The 18720-nt window shown below is 38.0% G+C and overlaps 1 protein-coding gene across 6 annotated transcripts in view; it reads left to right on the top strand.

The window, feature by feature from the left end:
- The window catches only part of NFATC3 (nuclear factor of activated T cells 3), a 100230-nt gene that overhangs the window by 54848 nt on the left and 26662 nt on the right, over positions 1–18720 (top strand). For 3 of the 6 annotated variants that reach the window (XM_059667665.1, XM_059667664.1, XM_059667668.1), the window contains exons 5-9: positions 1681–1853; positions 6686–6826; positions 9932–9987; positions 11591–11717; positions 17082–18089. In XM_059667665.1, the coding sequence (XP_059523648.1) occupies positions 1681–1853; positions 6686–6826; positions 9932–9987; positions 11591–11717; positions 17082–18089 (1505 nt within the window). Of the gene's footprint in view, positions 1–1680; positions 1854–6685; positions 6827–9931; positions 9988–11590; positions 11718–17081; positions 18090–18720 lie in introns of those variants that run through there. The other 3 variants (XM_059667666.1, XM_059667667.1, XR_009448895.1) reach the window with 3 other exon arrangements.

Raw genomic sequence — 18720 nt, 5'->3', positions numbered from 1 at the left:
GTGGAGAATATAGTCAAACACTGCTGTAGTTAAATATTTTACCCTTTGTTCTCCCTGTGTGATCTACAATAATCTGCTTCCTGTTGATATTTACTGCTGTGTTGCTGATAATTACCTGAAAGAGAAGTTGGGGTGCTTCACTGGGCTGGAAAAAGTTCAGCTACATCAGAAAGCAGGTCTAATTAAGCAAGTTTATTCTACATATATAAAAGGCTAAGTTGATTTGCGAATGCGCAATACATAGAAAGCTCTTGCTGGCACCAATCGCACACGTGTGTTTCAATCTGGCATTGTCGATTGTGAATTTGGTTGACATTTCTATTATAAAGAAAGGACGAATAGTGATATTAAAATATTTCTTCTAATTAATTTCCTTTCAATGTGCACAAATCTGTGCACCATGCCTCTGGTATCACTATAAAAATCTATGCTGTTAATGAGATTTGTTGTCTGACAAGTGAATCTTTTCTGGTATAATTACATATATAGGAGTAAAAAGTCTTTTTATTTTGTGTTTCACTTACCTAGTTCTGTAAAACAAACCACCCCCCAAATTTAATGGCTTTAAGTAGTAACTTTATTTATTTATTTATTTATTTATTTATTTATTTATTTATTTTTGTGATCCTCACATGAGGATATTTTTTCCATTGCTTTTCAGAGAGAGTTGAAGTGGGTAGGGGGAGGGAGATATATCTACTGGTTGCCTCCCGTATGCGCCCTGACTGGGGGCGGGAATTGAACCTGCATAGGCCAACACTAACCATTCTCAACCTTCTGGCCCTTTAAATACAGTTCCTCGTGTTGTGACCCAACCATAAGATTATTTTCATTTCTACTTCATAACTGTAATGTTGCTACTGTTATGAATCGTAATGTAAATATCTGATATGCAGGATGGTCTTAGGCGACCCCTGTGAAAGGGTTGTTTGACCGCCAAAGGGGTCACGACCCACAGGTTGAGAACCACTGCTCTAACCACTAAGCACACCAGCCAGGACATAATAATTATTTTTTTCATCATTCTTTGGGTTGTCTACACTCAGCCAGTTCATTCATATGGTGTTGGCTAGGATCACTCATGCACCTGAATCCAGCTGGTAACTAACTCAGCTGGGTTTGGAACATCCAAGATGACTGGAATAAAGATTATCTTGGCCATTCTGTCCTGCTATCTGGACTTCATCATGGTGGCTTAGGGCTCCAAGAGGAAGTTATAAGGCTTCTTAAGTGCTAGGCTTATAACTTATTTGGCATCACTTGGCCACATTCTGTAAGGCCAGCTCTCAAGGACAGGAGACATAGGAACTCTAGGAGGAGGGCATGCAAGTACAGGAATGGGAAGGAATTATTGACAGCCATATTTACAGACAATCTATTATACTTACTATTACATTTTGTCATACAAAAACATTTTTTAAAAATTTCCATTTATCTCTCCTTTACCCTCTTCTACCTCTTCTAACCCACCTTTCCCTCTCATAATCATCATACTATTGTCTGTGTCTATGAGGGTGTTTTGTTTTGTTTTTTGCTTAATCCCTTTACCTTTTTCAAACATTTTTTATTTTAGGTAGTGATAGTTATTCCCTGCCAAATTAATAATGGCTATCTAGTTGAGTTGTTTAGAACCACTAATTATCAGTCAGCAAGTAAAATTTTTCTATTTTTTCTCCCTAGTATTGACTGTGCAGGTATTTTGAAACTCCGCAATTCAGATATAGAACTTCGAAAAGGAGAAACTGATATTGGCAGAAAGAATACTAGAGTACGACTTGTGTTTCGTGTACACATCCCACAGCCCAATGGAAAAGTCCTTTCTCTGCAGACAGCTTCTATACCTGTTGAGTGCTGTAAGTGAGCTTTGTGATGATGTTTAAAATTTTGTTTACAATAGGTCATTTTCTGTTTTGCTTATAATGTGATGTTTGGATAAAAAGTGTAAACTGAGGCACAGAGTCTGGATAGCTGATGTGATCTTCTTATGAAAATAAGCTACATGGTTAGGGGAGGAGTAATGATCTTGAAGTTAGAAAATGATTTCATGTTATAATTTGACCCTAGGTAGTTGTGTGACCATAGATAAATTCTCTTGACTACAATTTCCTGTTTTAAAAAAATTTTTTATTGATTGATTTTTAGAGAATGAGGAAGGGAGTAGGAGAGAGAGATCGATTTGTTGTTCTACTTATTTATGCAGTCATTGGTTGATTCTCTTATATGCCCTGACTGGGGATCAAACCCACAACCTTGGAGTATCTGGACGATGCTCTAATCAACTGACCTACCCAGCCAGGGCTTGACCACAGTTTTCTTATCTATAAATGAGGCAGTTGGGCTTGATGACACCTGAGGACAAATCATGAAGCTATGATTCTGATACTAAGTATTACTTGGCCATCTTTGTTTAATTAAAATGTCAGCCTTTATGTTGGAAGATGCCTGTCTCTGTGAGCTGACACCTCAGCTAAATAAGAACTGACAGGATTTTGTTTCTTGTGGGTATTTTTTTTTTACCATAAATTTAATTACAATATCAAATTGAGAAAGTAAATGCTTTTCCCTCTGATTTATAAAGACAAGATATGAAATAAGGCCCTAAAACATGGTATCTACTCAAGCCCCAAAGAACTGGGGACCTCTGGCAGGTTAGCTAGTAGCACTGAAATATTGAGACTGCTGTATAGACCTTTCTGGCATAGTCTTAGAAGTGTTTTAATTTCATGTCTTACTTTTGTGTAGGAGGAAACAGGCACAAGTATCTCAACTACTCATCCAAGGTTATTTGTTTATAGGTGACAGAGCTGTCCCTAGAGCACAAGTTTTCTTAATACTCTTTCAGTTATACCATTTTATTTCTGTTAACCACATCTTAATTTGGGATTACATCTACTTAATTACCTTTTTGTACCTCCATTTGCTGAATTGGAGTAATACTTTATCATTTCCCTATTGACTGTGGGAATCACTGAATAAATCCATGGTAATAGAAATCACTGTAAAAGTAATTCTTGTATTAATTTTTAATAGAAAATACAAGTACATGGTATAACATTCAGAAAGAATAAAAGAATATAGAGTGAAAAGCAAATTTCTAAGTCAACTAGTTCTTCATAAAAGCAACTATCATTGCCAGCTTTTTTATTATCCTGCCATAATATTCTGTGCCCATATAAGCACATATATTTAGTAAAACAGTTTAAATAAGTTCTAGGGTAGTTTGAGTTTTTGAGATGCAAGTTCCTCTGAAATTTTCTATTTTTATTCTAGTTTATTAAATTAATATATGATTATTGTTGAGAATATAGAAAATGTAGAATAATACAAAGAGTAGTGTTAAAATCTTTTGTAATATCACTTGCCCAAGATAGTCGCTATTAACTATTTTTGGGGTTTTCTTTTTTTGTTTATACCTTGTACATATATACAATATTTTTATTTATTTATTTAAATATACTTTTATTGATTTCAGAGAGGAAGGGAGAGGGAGAGAGTCAGAAATATCAATGATGAGAGAGAATCACTGATCGGCTGCCAACTGTACACCTCACACTGGGGATAGAGCCAGCAACCCAGGCATGTGCCCCTGACCAGAATCAAACCCAGGACCCTCATTCCGCAGGCCAGGACTATATATAATATTTTTAGTTGGGCTTACCTGATACAGTTTTATAACTTGTTTTGATATTTTCACTTATAATGGGCATTTTTTCATATTGCTAAATATTCAAAAATACAATTTTTAACGTGTAGAATTTTTTATTATGACGATAAAAATTTTTGTTACTTTTGATACCATTGTAATTTAACCTAGTTATGAATAACTAGAAAGGAGCAAAAGGAAGGCCAAATATATCATTTATGCAGTTCTGCTAGGAAGTTGCATGTTAACACTCCCTAGGGTGCCACCAGTCTGTTCCCTGCAGATCATTGGAGGAGGAACTGGACAGGGGAAGAATAGAGGCCTGCCCAATAAAATCTGGGTGAAATAAGAAAGGTACTTACCTATCAGTCACACCTGGGAACTGGTCATTGGCCACTGCGAGCAAGGGAAGATTTAAGATATTTAACTCCCTAAACAAAGGAGTTTGAGCTCTTGCGTTTTTGGGACTCCTGGGAACGTTGTTATTGGGGGCATGCACTCTTGGCTCCCCTGAATTTGCCCTCAAAGCTCACGGCCATGTGAACCCCACACAATGGATTGCAACTAGCCTGGCGCTGTGCCCGACCCAATTCCAACATGGAAAGGAAACTTTGGACACAGGCTTTGCTTTTAGCTCTACCAAATCCCAAACTGCACATCATCTAGGACTGGATTGAGGGAAATGGGACTTTGTGGGTTTTCTTGTATTTGTTTTTTCTTTCTTTTTTTAACTCCCTTCTAATAACTAGATTCCCAACACAATGACAGATTTTATCTATTTATTTATTTAGTTAGTTAGTTAATCCTTGCCTGAGGATATTTTTCCATTGATTTTTTTTTTTTTTTAGGGAGAGTGGAAGACAGAGAGAAAGGGAGAGAGAAACATAGATCGATGTGAGAGAAACACATCGATTGGTTGCCTCCTGCACAAGCCCCAACCAGGGCCGGGGCTGGGAAGGAGCCTGCAACCAAGGGATGTGCCCTTGACCGGAATGGAACCCGGGAGGCCGACGCTCTATCCACTGAGACAAACCGGCTAGGGTGGGAAATGGGGCTTTGAAAACCCAAGGATATAATTTCACACAAATAAAAATCACTCATCCTTCTGTGCAAGTCTCAGAAAATTCTTTTTCTTGAGATATCATAAGGACCTCACCCAGACACTCAGTGGGGAAAGAGATACTTCACTTTCATCGTTAACAACTTTGAATGTACCTATGATGGCCAATTTCTACCATAAATGTCCAAAATTTTAATTAGTCCAGTCCCTCGGCCAGTCAGTGCTTGTTTTCATACCTCTTCTCTGTGAGCTATTTGGAACTTAAGTAGGGACATAAGTATTTTCTGAGATCTAGGTTGATGCTTCCCAAGTGGTAGTTAATCCTAAATCCCAGACCCATCCCCTATGAAAGAATATATTTTAACATTCGTTGAATGGAGCAGGGTTCCCAATTTGCATAACCTTTTGTGGCTTGGTATTAGGAGATGTAAGCCAGAGTGAACTGGGAATGCCTGCTTCCTAAAGGATTTCAAGTTTAAATTTCTTTAAAATGTTACTCTAGTTAAACAAAACACAGTTGACCCTCAAAGCCACCAGTAGCTAGGACTAAAAGTAGATCTGTTTTCCAAGTGTGAAGAAGAGAGTGTAATCCACTTTTTTTGTTGTTTGCTTTAATCCAGAAAGAAACCAAAGTTATGTAGGCATTTGGCAAGAAGAAATCTTTAGAGAACCTAAGCAATCAAAAGATGTATAATCTATAGCTTGAAGTGAAGGGAGGGAGGGGCCAAAAATAGGACCTTCAGAAAATATAGCTACTTGGAATTAATCAGTATCAGAGAAAGGTGGCACCAAGGTCATTGTTTATAAATAAAGTTGTTAATTTAAATAATGATTTTATCACATGATCTCACTCATAGAGAATCTAATTAACAAACTGATGAACAGAGTGGATCCAGAAACATGGAAGCATGGAACAGAGCCTTGGAGGGAAGGCGGAGGAGGGTGGATGGGTGGGAGGTAATCAACCAAAGATCTTGTATTCATATATGCATAACCCATGGACACAGACATTGGGGTGGTGAGGGTGGGGGGTCGGGGGGGTGTAGAGGGTCAATGGGGGGAAAGAGGGACATACATAATACTTTCAACAATAAAGATAAATAAATAAATAATTCTAAGGCATTATGAAAAACTTGTTCATTTTCCCTGAGAATGGAAAGTGTTACTGCATTATAGAAACATTTACATTCATTTTTTTAAATTCACTATTAAAATGTGTACTTCATGTATGCCTCAGTTATTTAGTTATTGAGAAGATTGTCCAAATTGGAATTCATGTCTCGATGATCTAGATATTTTCTTGATGAAAGGGCTACTTGGTGTTTGTCTTTTAGAAACATGTCCTCTTTTTTTTTTTTAATATATTTTTATTGATTTCAGAAAGGAAGGGAGAGGGAGAAAGAGAGATAGAAACATAAATGATGAGAGAGAATCATTGATTGGCTGCCTCCTTCAACTCGGGCAGGTGCCCTTGACCGGAATCGAACCCGGGACCTTTCAGTCTACAGGCCGATGCTCTATCCACTGAGCTAAACTGGCGAGGGCAAAACATGTCTTTTTTTAATTGTGCAACATAAATACACATCTTTGGATTTAATTTGTCTTTTATAATTATATTAGATTTATCTATTTTAATAGTTATAGGGAAGAAATGTATTAAAAACAAGCTAAAAAGAGAAAAGTTGGATGAGATGAATGTATTGAAGTCATATGAAGTTGTAGGCATTAATTTCTCTATGAGTTGGTTTCTATAAAGTTGGAATTTTAGAAAGTCATTTAGAAATCACATAAACCTAATGAATCTATTTTGCTTTCTAAATAATGTAGGTTTGTGGGTTTTTTTGGTGGATATTGCTACCATTGTCTTGAGTTATAAGAGCCCAGGGCTTGCTTCTCTCTATTTTCATTTTTTGCTTGAATTTGACATTTATGTATGAAAAATTGTAAACTAATATTTTGCTTCTTCTCAACTCTTAAAACAGCCCAGCGGTCTGCTCAGGAACTTCCTCATATTGAGAAGTACAGTATCAACAGTTGTTCTGTAAATGGAGGTCATGAAATGATTGTGACTGGATCTAATTTTCTTCCAGAATCGAAAATCATTTTTCTTGAAAAAGGACAAGGTAAATAATATAAGATTTGAGTTGATTGACCTCAGACTGAGAGGCAAAAGGGTGAAATGAATTACTCATATGTTTCACTGACATTAAACACAAAATAGTTTTTTTAAAGCTACAGGTATCATTTTATGCAGATTTTATTGTAAATCAAATGTTTATTAAATTTTCATATAAATGTTAAGTTTTTCTTTAAGGATGTTTCAAAAGTAGAAGAATGCCCCAGTAGTTTTACTCCTAGTTATATATATATATATACTCAAGAGAATTGAAAGCATATGTCACACAGAAATTTGGACATAAATGCTTATAGCAGCATTATTCATAATAGCCAAAAAATGGAAACAACCCAAGTGCTCATCAACTTACAAATGGATAAACCTGTGGTATATTCATACAATGATGGAATATTATTCAGCCATTAAAAAGAATAAAGTACTGATTCATGCTACACCATTGATGAACCTTGAAAATATTGTGCTAAGTGAAAGAAGCCAGCACAGAATATCCAGAATAAGCAATTTATAGACTGGAAAGTAGATTAGTGGTTGTAAGAGGTTGGAGGGAGGTGTCAGTGGGGAGTGACTAATGGGCATGGGGTTTCTAAAATTAGAGGTGATGGTTGTAGAGCTTTGTGAATATAAAAAACCTCTGGATTGTATATTTTAAAAGGGTGAATTTTATGTATACTTACATGATTATATCTTTACTAGTAGCCCTGCACACGAATTCGTGCGCCAGTAGGTTGCTGCCACCCTCCTGTAGCTCTCTGCCCGCTACCCCGCCCTCCTGTAGCTCTCCCCGCCCCCCCTCATAGCTTGTTGTCCAGCCCTCTCCTGTAGCTCTCTGCCACCTGCTTGTAGCCAGTAGGTCGCTGCTGCCCTCCTGTAGCTACCCCCGCCCCCCTCTTCCCTCCCCCCTCCTCCCTCGCCCCCTCATAGCTTGCTGCCCTGCCCCCTCCTATAGCTCTCCGCAGCCCACCCTCCTGCTGATCCATGATCTGGTCTCCATGATCTGGTCATGACACCCTTGGTCATTACGCCTCAGGGTGTAATGGTTAATTAGCATATTCCTCTCTTACTATATAGGATTTTTATTTATTTATTTTTAGAGAGAGAGAGAGACATTGATTTGCTGTTCCACTTATTTATGCATTCATTGGTTGTTTCTTGTATGTGCCTTGACTGGAAATCAAACCAGCAACCTTTCGGTGCACAGGATGATGCTCAACTAACTGAGTCACTCTGGCTGGGCAAGAGGTTTTGATTTAAATTGAATCATGTTACATGGTGGCAGTTAACTGAGATTGCAGTTGTGAACATGTAACTCCCGTTCTGAAAGCACCTTATGTGATCTCTTCATTTTTTAGGCTCCTAATGTGGCATGCAGGCCACAATCTGTTGCCGATCTTTCTAGCTTCATTTCTTACTGCTCCTTGCCTTAGACTTTGTACTCCACCAATACAACTGCTTATGGTTCCCTATATCTTGTGGTTTCTTGTCACCTAGCTTTTGCTCAGGCTCTCTCTTTGGCCTAGACTACCCTCCTCTTCACCACCCCCCCCCCCCTGCCACACACACACACATCATCTGAATTCCACCTTATATTTAAACCTTAATTCAAGAGCTCTTCAGGAAGCCTTTCTTGTCCCATATTTCCACCCCAAGTCTAGGATAAGGACTCTGACCTTGGTACTTCCAGAATGCATTTATATTAGTGTAACCACCACATTTTCTTATAGTGAACTATTTGTATTTGCCTTTTATCCACAGACTGAAGACAGGGTATCCTATCTCCATTGTCTCAATAACCCAAAGTACCTGGCACAGGGACCCAGCAAATGATAGCTGAACTGAGCTATAATTTTAAGTAGGCGTAGGATTTGTCTATAGTGTCTCTTGTGCACAAAGATAGCCATTACCTAGTTACTGGACTGGAAAATGATAGTCACAATCTGGAAGGCATTTGATTAAGTCTCTCCTAATATCTTCATAGACCAGATGAAGTCATGCTGAATATGAATCTATTTGTATAGGTTAGTCACTGAGTAAATGCCCATGACATAAGAAGAATGCTTTAGAACAGCTGTTCATCAGATTGGAGTGAGAGCACTAGTAGTAGGTGGGGCTCTCCCCAGGTGAACAAGTCACTTCTGATGAAAGGACAGAAAATATGCTGGCCACATCTTCAGGTGACATAAATCTGGAAAGTATAGAAACCTATTTTAGAAGACCATCAGTACCTAAAAAGATCTTGACAAGCCAAGCGATCTAAGGAAATGATGTCTGGTAGGGAGAAATTAATGTAACAAAGGTTGGGGAAGAACCCCAGATATGTACGTGCAGTGTGGGAGCTTGAGCTTGGCAATAGGAAATGTGGCAGATTGAGGGATACTTGCTGACCACTCAGTAAGTGTAAGAGAACATGGTGCAGCTGCCTCAGAAAACTTACTCTCTCTACATAAGGTTGGCAAGAGCCTTGTTACTGTCTACAGTGCTGGGTCATTTCTCCCTTGGACTATTCAGTCCTGGGCCTGTGCATTTGGAGGGAGCTGGTCACATTGGAGGAATGTTCAAAGAAGAGTGATCAAAAAGCTGAACTGTTGTATAAGGGATAGATGCAGAATTAAGGATGCTAACCAGGAGAAGAGACACAGGCAAACATAGCTACTTTTAAACATCTGAAATCTTGTCTCACAGAGAAGCACTCAAGATTGGTTGGGTTGGGTTGGATATTGTAGAGATAGATTTAATCTATCACAAAGAGCTTTTCAGCAGCAAAGATTTATTATCCAAAGATGAAATGGGTTACTTGGTGAGAGTGAATTTTCCGTTAGTTAAGGCATACATGCAGAAGTTGGCCACCTCTTGGTGAAGATGCTCTCACAGGATTTTCAGATATCACTGAGTAGAATAAACTCTCTGCAGCCTGCTAACTCAGGAAGCCCAAGATCTTTCTTCCCATAGGTACACATTTTATATTCATAATGGAAGTTAGTGAGAAGCAGATTCCCTTTGCCAATAAATTTGTGATAGTAAATACATTAGATTTTGTTTATTATATGCTTTGTGACTTGAATTACTTTTAACTGTAAATTGTTTCTTTCAACAGATGGACGACCTCAATGGGAGGTAGAAGGGAAAATAATCAGGGAAAAATGTCAAGGGGTAAGAAATTTACCTTATTTCTTTAGAAATATTTTAGAAGCTTAATGAGAAAATTGGATAATGCTGCTTATGGTATAAATGAGAAGTCTTTTATCTGTTAAGTAATAGAAAAGTAAATATTTAGAAATTTAGGTCTGAGCTAGATACTTTCTGATATTAAAGTTAAAGTTCAGGAAAGAGAATTGGTGTCTTCCCCTTTTTTGTGTATAGGAAAAGTAAAATTAGAAATGAAAAATTATTAGAAGTTTGTTAGTGAAGTTACATTGATTTATTTCTCTGAATTCAGTATTAGTAAGAAATAAAACAAATTCAGTAAAGACTATGTATGGTGGGCAAAATTTAGGAGGAAGACAAGCCCTCATTGGGTTTGTGTATTTAGCACACTATTCCCAACTCCTCGGCATCAAGACATTCAAGATTCAACACATAGCTGTGGTTCCTTCCTGGTTGGAGTAGAGACAGAATCTTCTCTGGGATAGAGAATACCACTTCTCACAGTGCTCTCTCTCCAAAGACCTTCGAGAAATTAGGTTAAGGATAGCAATTGGTTTGGAGCCAAAGGTTTCACTCTGCTTGTGTAAAATTCTTTTTTATAGGGATATAAGTTTTGTGTATTGCCAATTTAAAACATTTTGAATATAAAATTTAAATAAGAAAACTAAACTATAATATAACTTGGGAAATAATAAACTTGATTAAAAACCAGAATGGGCCCTGGCCAGTGTTGGCCAATGGTTAGAGTGTTGGTCCAAACGCTGAAGGGTCACAGGTTTGATTTTTGGTCAGGGGCACCTACCTAGGTTTCAGGTTCGATCCCTAGCCCCAATTGGGGCACATGCAGGAGGCAACCATTTCATGTGTCTCTCTCACCTTGATGCGTCTCTCTCATCATCGATCTTTCTCTCTCTCTCCCCCCTCCCTCCCTCCACCCCTCCTTTCTACCTCTCTCTCTAAAAATCAGTGGAAAAAATATCCTCAGGTGAGGATTAACAAATAAACAAGAAAAAAATAGAATAGGTCTTAGTCGGGCAACTCAGTTGGTTGGAGCATCATCCTGTACACCAAAAGGCTGCAGGTTCAATTCCTGGTCAGAGCACATCTCTAGGTTGCAGGTTCAATCCCCAGTCAAGGCACATACTAGTACAGGAGGCAACCATCCATGTTTCTCTCACATCAAAGTTTCTCTTACATCAATGTTTCTCTCTCCCTCTCTCTCTAAAAATCAATAAAACGTATCCTCAGATGAAGTTTACAAAACAAAAAAAACAGAACAGGCTTCCAGTTAAGATGTATAGTAACATGTAATATTCAGTAGAACAAAGTATTTCACTGCACAGTATGTAAGACTTTTTATTTCTGCTACAACTAGAAACCAAACTGAGTCCGTGAAAAACAATTTTTCCTATAATGGTTTACTTTAAAGAGCTTGTCTCTTTAAAGTGAAGTATCCATAGAATAAATCTCCAGACCTGATCAGCTGATGCAGAATGATCTGTGGTGGAAGGGCCTGGGTAGATAACACTCAGGAGTGTTGCTGAGTTTAGCAGGTGCATTTCATTTTTAGTTCTGAAGGTAACACAATATTGCTCTCCATGCTCCTTAGGCTCACATTGTCCTTGAAGTTCCTCCATATCATAACCCAGCAGTTACAGCTGCAGTGCAGGTGCACTTTTATCTTTGCAATGGCAAGAGGAAAAAAAGCCAGTCTCAACGTTTTACTTACACACCAGGTAAGAGGAGTTGTGATGGGTTGCTACAGATCTTTCTTTCATAATGAAGAAAAAGTTATCCAGTGAATTCTATATTAGGATGTTCAGGGGAGGGTGGTTTATAATCAATAAAAATCCCAACATATGTCTAATCTCTAAAACTTGTGTTGACCTTAAATATTAGATGTGATATCAATTGCTATTTTATAGTCATTTTTATAAGGAAATTAGAAGTTTGAATATAGATTTGAAGTCTGTTTTTCAAAAGCTACCAAAATCACCAGTACTACAGGAAGGGCAGGTGTTTGTGAATACGTGTGAATTCCCCTTGTGCCCTTAGTACTGCAAGACTTGAGTATTAAGGGGGTGGGGGTGATGGTCACATGGTAAAATTTATGTTTCAAAAATCATTTTTTCTACAATTTATAAATGTATCAAGGTAACATGTTGTATACCTTAAACTTACACAGTTAAATGTCATATATACTCAACAAATTAAAAAGTTAAAAATAAAATTATTTTACCCATATTTCTTTTGTCTCTATAAGATGTTAGTAACCATTTTTTTTTTTTTTTCAAATTACTAACTGTGGAGAGTGAGATTTATATGGGAGGGGCCCAATGTTAAAAAAGTGATTCAAATAGGTAGAGTGTTGAATGTACAGAGAGAGCATTAATAATGATAAAAGAATATCAAGTTTCTGAGAAAGTTGGGAGGAGATAAGATTTAAAACACAGATGTTGGAATGGGCCTTAGATGGAAAGGATAGGAGGGAAGGTAAAGAAAATGGACGCATTAGGAAGGTTTGTTGATATAGTGTGGAGAGTTTAGGGCTTTACATATGATTGCATCTAATTTTTCTTTTATTTCCTGTTGTGAGAGAAGGGAGTGTGGTGACTTGGCACTTTGAAGAGTGTGGAAAAGTTTGATACAGTTGTAAAGACAACAACTCAAGACATATAGTCCAAGAGTAATCAATGCTGTTGGGATTGGGGACTGTAAAGTCTAACTTGAACAAGAAGGGAGAGGACTTTTGGGATTGGGGGAGGGGGAAGCAATAGTGTCAGCAGATTAGAGGATTTGATTACTACCATCATAGTGGTACTAATTGAATGGTAAACATAAAGGAGAATATAATGCATTTACATTATTAGCTTGTGAACTAGGAGGACAATACAAAGGCAGTGTCCTAACCGGCATTCCATATGAGAATGGAAATCAATGGGGCTCTCAGAGTGCAGAGAGAATACTGCATTGGGCCCCAGCTGTCATCACTGGCCTTACGGTTGACAGAATACAAATCAGGTAGCACACTAACAAGGAAGAAAGGATACACAGGAGTGTTTGGACAGTCCTTATTCTGGTTAATTGCTGTTTTTTTTCTCTGTAGCATTGACTTTTTTTAAAAATAACATTTTGAATAAAATTAAAAAGAAAAACAAATACATTACTGTGAATTTTTAAAAAAATACAAGTTGAAAAAATATTTTAAAACACCCAAATTCTCTTCCATCTGAAACTATCATTCGGTCCTTATAGATCCTTTTGATCCATATGTAGACACAACTTTTTAAGAATAGAAATGGAACAATCCCATATATACTAATTTTGTAGCATGGGCATTTTTATTTTCCCCAACAATGGATAGAGTTCTACATAATTTTACTAGCTTCTTCATATTCTAGTGTATGACCGTCTCTTTATGTCATAGATATTTTGTTTGTCTTATTTGTATGAATTCTTTGTTAAGATTTTAGCCTTTATGTTTGTTGCAAATAATTTCTATTAGAATTTTACTATAAACATTTTAGATATTCATAAGCTGCTTGTTTTCTACTAATGATTTGTCAATTTGTTACCTTTTGGCAACCCCTTAGCAATAGGAATCTGACCAATGTCAATATGCAGTGGAGAAATAATCATTAATTGCAAATGGCTTTTAATTGTTTTTTAAAATTAGAAATGATATTTAGCATTATTTGTCCCACAATTAGTTTACTTCATTAAATGAAGATAGTTAACAGAGCACAGAGCTCTTCCCTGATGGTGTTGCCTGAACTGCTTCCCAGCCTCTAGCTCTTCAGAACTTCTTTTTTTAAAAAAAAAAAATATATATATTTTATTGATTTTTTACAGAGAGGAAGGTAGAGGGATAGAGAGTTAAAAACATCGATGAAAGAGAAACATCGATCAGCTGCCTCCTGCACATCTCCTACTGGGGATGTGCCAGCAACCCAGGTACATGCCCTTGGCCAGAATCGAACCTGGGACCCTTCAGTCCGCAGGCCGACGCTCTATCCACTGAGCCAAACCGGTTTCGGCGAGTACTCTTCAGAACTTCTGATGTGGGAGCCCCACGCCTCCCCAGCATCCCTCAAGATGTTGAGGGGAATGTATCTCCTTCTGAAGCATAGCAGAAGTTATTTGTACTGGAGGTATCATCTGAGCTCTGGTTTTAGAATAATGGGCCTTAAGGGGAAGCATTAGAGCCAGACTCTCGTGTATAATATTTTGCTGGTGGGAAAATTTATTGTGTTCTAAGTAGTTGACTGGACAGACCAACTTTTGGTTTCTGGTTGTTTGATTTAGAAGAAAAAATTTGCCTTACATCAGGTCTCAGTTCTGCCACAGACTGTACCCACTGATTAACTTCTCCATAAAATGAGGATTAAAGACCAAAGCAATGGTTTTCAAATTTTAAAAAATATTTTATTCAAATAAATTGTTATTCAAAAGGCCAATATATATTTTTTTAAAAAGGATGAAAGCAAGCTTAGGTGCTCTGCTTGTACTGGAAGAGGAAATCCAGAGAGTTTCTACTCTTTGGATCCTACTCTTCCACATCTACCACTTGAAGAAGTTCATGAGGCTTCCTCATACTTTGAAAACCACAAAACCAGCGATTTATTTTTTCTTCTGGATCCTTCCATCAACATTCTAAATTTCAGAAGGAGCATATACAACACAAAAACTAGAGTTAATCTGTTTCTAAAACTCAACTCATTCTACATATTGTAAGGTCTCTAAAACAGTATTTCCCTCCAAACAAGAATAAAGTACCATACACCAGCAATGAGGACTTTGTTTTGGTCAGGTTGGAGTCTGAATCTCTTATTGGCCAAAGAATGATACTTGATTTGGCAGAGTGGAAGTACACTTGATTTAGCAAAGCAGTTCTCAGTCTGGATACCAAGATATGAGTCAGGAACATAGAAATACGGATTGGACCAGGCAAAAAGATGGATGTTATACTGTAGTTTTTAATCCCTCTGTCTCCTTTTTAGTGCATGATAATCAACTGCTTATATAACCAAGGGCCCCACCTGCTCATTCAGAATTAAGGGGTGAGAGGAGGCTTTCTGGGACATTCTTTCTCCTTATATAGAACTGTAACTCTGGATATAGAATTTACTGTGGCTTTCCTGGGATCAGAGTAGGAGTTGAAATAGAAAGGGGGGGGAAAATCCAGTGGTCCAGGGAGAAAGTTCTAGTTCTGCCAAAGTCAGAAGAAAAATAAGTACATTAAGACATTAGAGCCGTAACCGGTTTGGCTCAGTGGATAGAGCATCGGCCTGCGGACTGAAGAGTCCCAGGTTCGAGTCCGGTCAAGGGCATGTACCTTGGTTGCGGGCACATCCCCAATGGGGGGTGTGCAGGAGGCAGCTGATCGATGTTTCTAACTCTCTATCTCTCTCCCTTCCTCTCTGTTAAAAAATCAATAAAATATATTAAAAAAAAAAAAAAAAAAAAAGACATTAGAGCTCGTCCGGCATGGCTTAGTGGTTGAGTGTCGAACTATGAACCGGTGTGGCTCAGTGGTTGAATGTCGGTTCGATTCCTGGTCAGGGCACATGCCGGGGTTGCGCGCTTGATCCCCAGTGTGGTACGTTCAGGCGGCAGCTAATCAATGATTCTCTCTCATCACTCATGTTTCTCTTTCCCCTTCACTTCCTTTCTAAAATCAACTAAAATATTTTTAAAAAGGACATTAGAGAGGTCAGGAGCCAGTAGACACAATGAACCATACTTAGAACACTTCAACAAGAATCAGAAACTTGGGGAGGATGAGGACACATTTGTAATACCTTAACTAATAATAATAATAATAAAAATTAAAAAAAAAGAGTAAAAAAAAAAAAAAGAATCAGAAACTGGATGGAGGCCTGGGTTAGGAATAAAAGCATTATAGCAGAAGCAACAAGAGGATAACGGGATATACTTTTCTCTCTATCCTTGGGTTTGTTGGCTCACCAGTTGCCAGAGTTAGAGGCTAAAGTGGATGAATGATGAGCCCATGCTATTCTGCTAGGAAGCCAGGCTAAAGTGTAGAACTTAAATGCACCCCCAAACAAGTGTTTCATTAATTACCTCTTCTACAATAAAAGATATCAGGGCTGTCTTAATTCACTAATGCAGACTGAGGCCATGCTTATGTGAAGAGACTTGTACTTGGTAAGGGTTTGGTAAATGGCCAGATGAGATTTGACCTTGCTTTGGGTCTCATATTTATTTTCATTTAATGTAAAATGAAATACAGTTGGCCCTCTACATCCATGGACTTCCAACCACAGATCAAAAACAGCACAGGTATTTTTTGAAAAAAATCCATGTATAAGTAGACCTGCACAGTTCAAACCTGTGTTGTCCAAGGGCCAGTTGTACTTCTATTTTGTGAAGATCATGAAATTTTTAATTATGTTAATAAGTAGTACAAACTTAAAAGGACGAATGAGATGTGAATTCAGAAAAGTTATTTTTAAATGAGTTATAGCACTTCAATAGGAAGCTAAAGTAGATAATTTCTAGAAAAGTGAACCATATGCTTGCCAAGAGACATAATGAAACCCATTGTCTTGACACAAAAAATTAGCTGGTGGTTCTTTTCTGTTTTGATATACATATTAAACAAAATAAGCAGAATACATTGAATCCTACTTTAAGTAGTCCTTTCATCAGGTGGACTCATCCTAAATCATGACTCTGTTACTTCTTTTGATGTGGTAAGGGATAATAGCTGGTATTCGTAGCCTCTGCTTTGCTTGATGGGATGGTGAAGTGAAATCTTCATTGGTAAAACAGTAGACTGCAGTGCTTAAAAGCTTGGACTTTGTCGTTTTTTTTCTTTTAACTTGAGTACTTTTAGAGCAAGAACTACTTACTCCCTGTTGTCTTATACTTGCTGACTTCACATATATTATCTGCCTTCCCTGAAGGCATTTTATAGGTGTGTTTTTTTGCATTCTCCCTCCATTGTTGCAGGCAATTGAGTTTTCAGTTTGTGGCTTGGATTTACACTATAGTTGTGTAGCCTAGAATGAAGCCCTTTCATAAAATTTTTTTGTATTGTAATAATATTTACTTTAATTCTCCGCCCTCCCCCCCAGTTTTGATGAAGCAAGAACATAGAGAAGAAATTGACTTGTCTTCGGTTCCATCATTGCCTGTGCCTCATCCTGCCCAGACCCAGAGGCCTTCCTCAGATACAGGACATCCTTGTGACAGTGTACTGTCAGCACAGAGAAGCTTGGTTTGTCCCATCCAGCAAACATATGCATCAATGGTAACCTCATCTCATCTGCCACAGTTGCAGTGTAGGGATGAGAGTGCTGGTAAAGAACAGCATATGATACCTTCTTCAGTCATGCACCAGCCTTTTCAAGTCACACCAACACCTCCAGTGGGGTCTTCCTATCAGCCTATGCAAACTAATGTTGTGTATAATGGACCAACTTGTCTTCCTATTAATGCTGCCTCTAGTCAAGAATTTGTTCCTGTTTTGTTTCAGCAAGATGCAGCTCTTCCTAGTTTAATAAATCTTGGCTGCCAACCATCATCATCCATACCTTTTCATTCTTCAAATTCACGCTCAACAGGACATCTCTTAGCCCATACACCTCATTCTGTGCAGACCCTGCCTCATCTACAGTCAATGGAATACCATTGTTCAAACACAGGACAAAGATCTCTTTCTTCTCCAGTGACTGACCAGGTCACAGGTCAGCCTTCCCCTCAGTTACAGTCCATCACATATGGTTCTTCACAATTAGGGTCTGCTACAGCAGTTTCCCCAGCAGCTTCTCATCCCTTGGCCAGTTCACCACTTTCTGGACCACCGTCTCCTCAGCTCCAGCCTATGCCTTACCAACCTCCTAGCTCAGGAACCACCTCATCACCAACTCTAGCTACTAGAATGCGTTCTGGACAACATTCAACTCAAGCACAGAGTACAGGCCAGGGAGGTCTTTCTGCACCTTCATCCTTAATATGTCACAATTTGTGTGATCCAACTTCATTTCCATCTGATAAGGCAACTGTGAACATTAAACCTGAACCTGAAGAGCAAGAACCTAACTTTTCAACAATTGGTCTACAGGACATCACTTTAGATGATGGTAAGTTCATCTTTATGTTCTTGAAGCAATGAAGATCCAGGAACTTCCTTCTCTGAGTCATAAGAAAGCTACCATAGATTGCTTATTGGCATATAGCTTGTTTTTTTAATAAGTTGTTACTTGAGATATGCTGATATATGATTTTGAGAATAGACATGAAAATCTATGCTTTTAAGTCTATTTTACCACTAATATCTGTTGTAAAGTGTGAGACTTTAAGTGATAATCTACCACCCATTTGTGATGGAACTGAAGACATGAAATTTACTGGGCATCTTTTCTTCCAGAACATACAGTAAGGTCACAGTGTCTAGAGAGTGGAATTCAGGGGTGTTAATTCAGTAAACATTGCTGAATGCCATCTATTTGCAGGGCAGAGTTAGATGCTGGGACTACTGTGAATGTATTAAGATAGAGTTTCTGTTCCTGAAGAGACTCAGACAGGTAAAGAACCTGCTCCTTTGTAACCCTGCTAGCTTGCTGAGTCAGATAATGGAGATAGTATAAGATTGGATTGGTTTGCTACTGCCGGTACAGCCGTTGGCACCAAGCTAAAAAGAAGCTATTCATATAAATATAGCAAGTTGTTATGTACGCCTCTGTTTTTATGAAATCAATAAATTGGGGAACA

The sequence above is a fragment of the Myotis daubentonii genome, chromosome 15 (genome assembly GCF_963259705.1).
Source record: "Myotis daubentonii chromosome 15, mMyoDau2.1, whole genome shotgun sequence".
NCBI lineage: Eukaryota > Metazoa > Chordata > Mammalia > Chiroptera > Vespertilionidae > Myotis > Myotis daubentonii.
The sequence above is the reverse complement of the archived record's forward strand: the minus strand, read 5'-3'. Positions and strand labels throughout refer to the sequence as shown.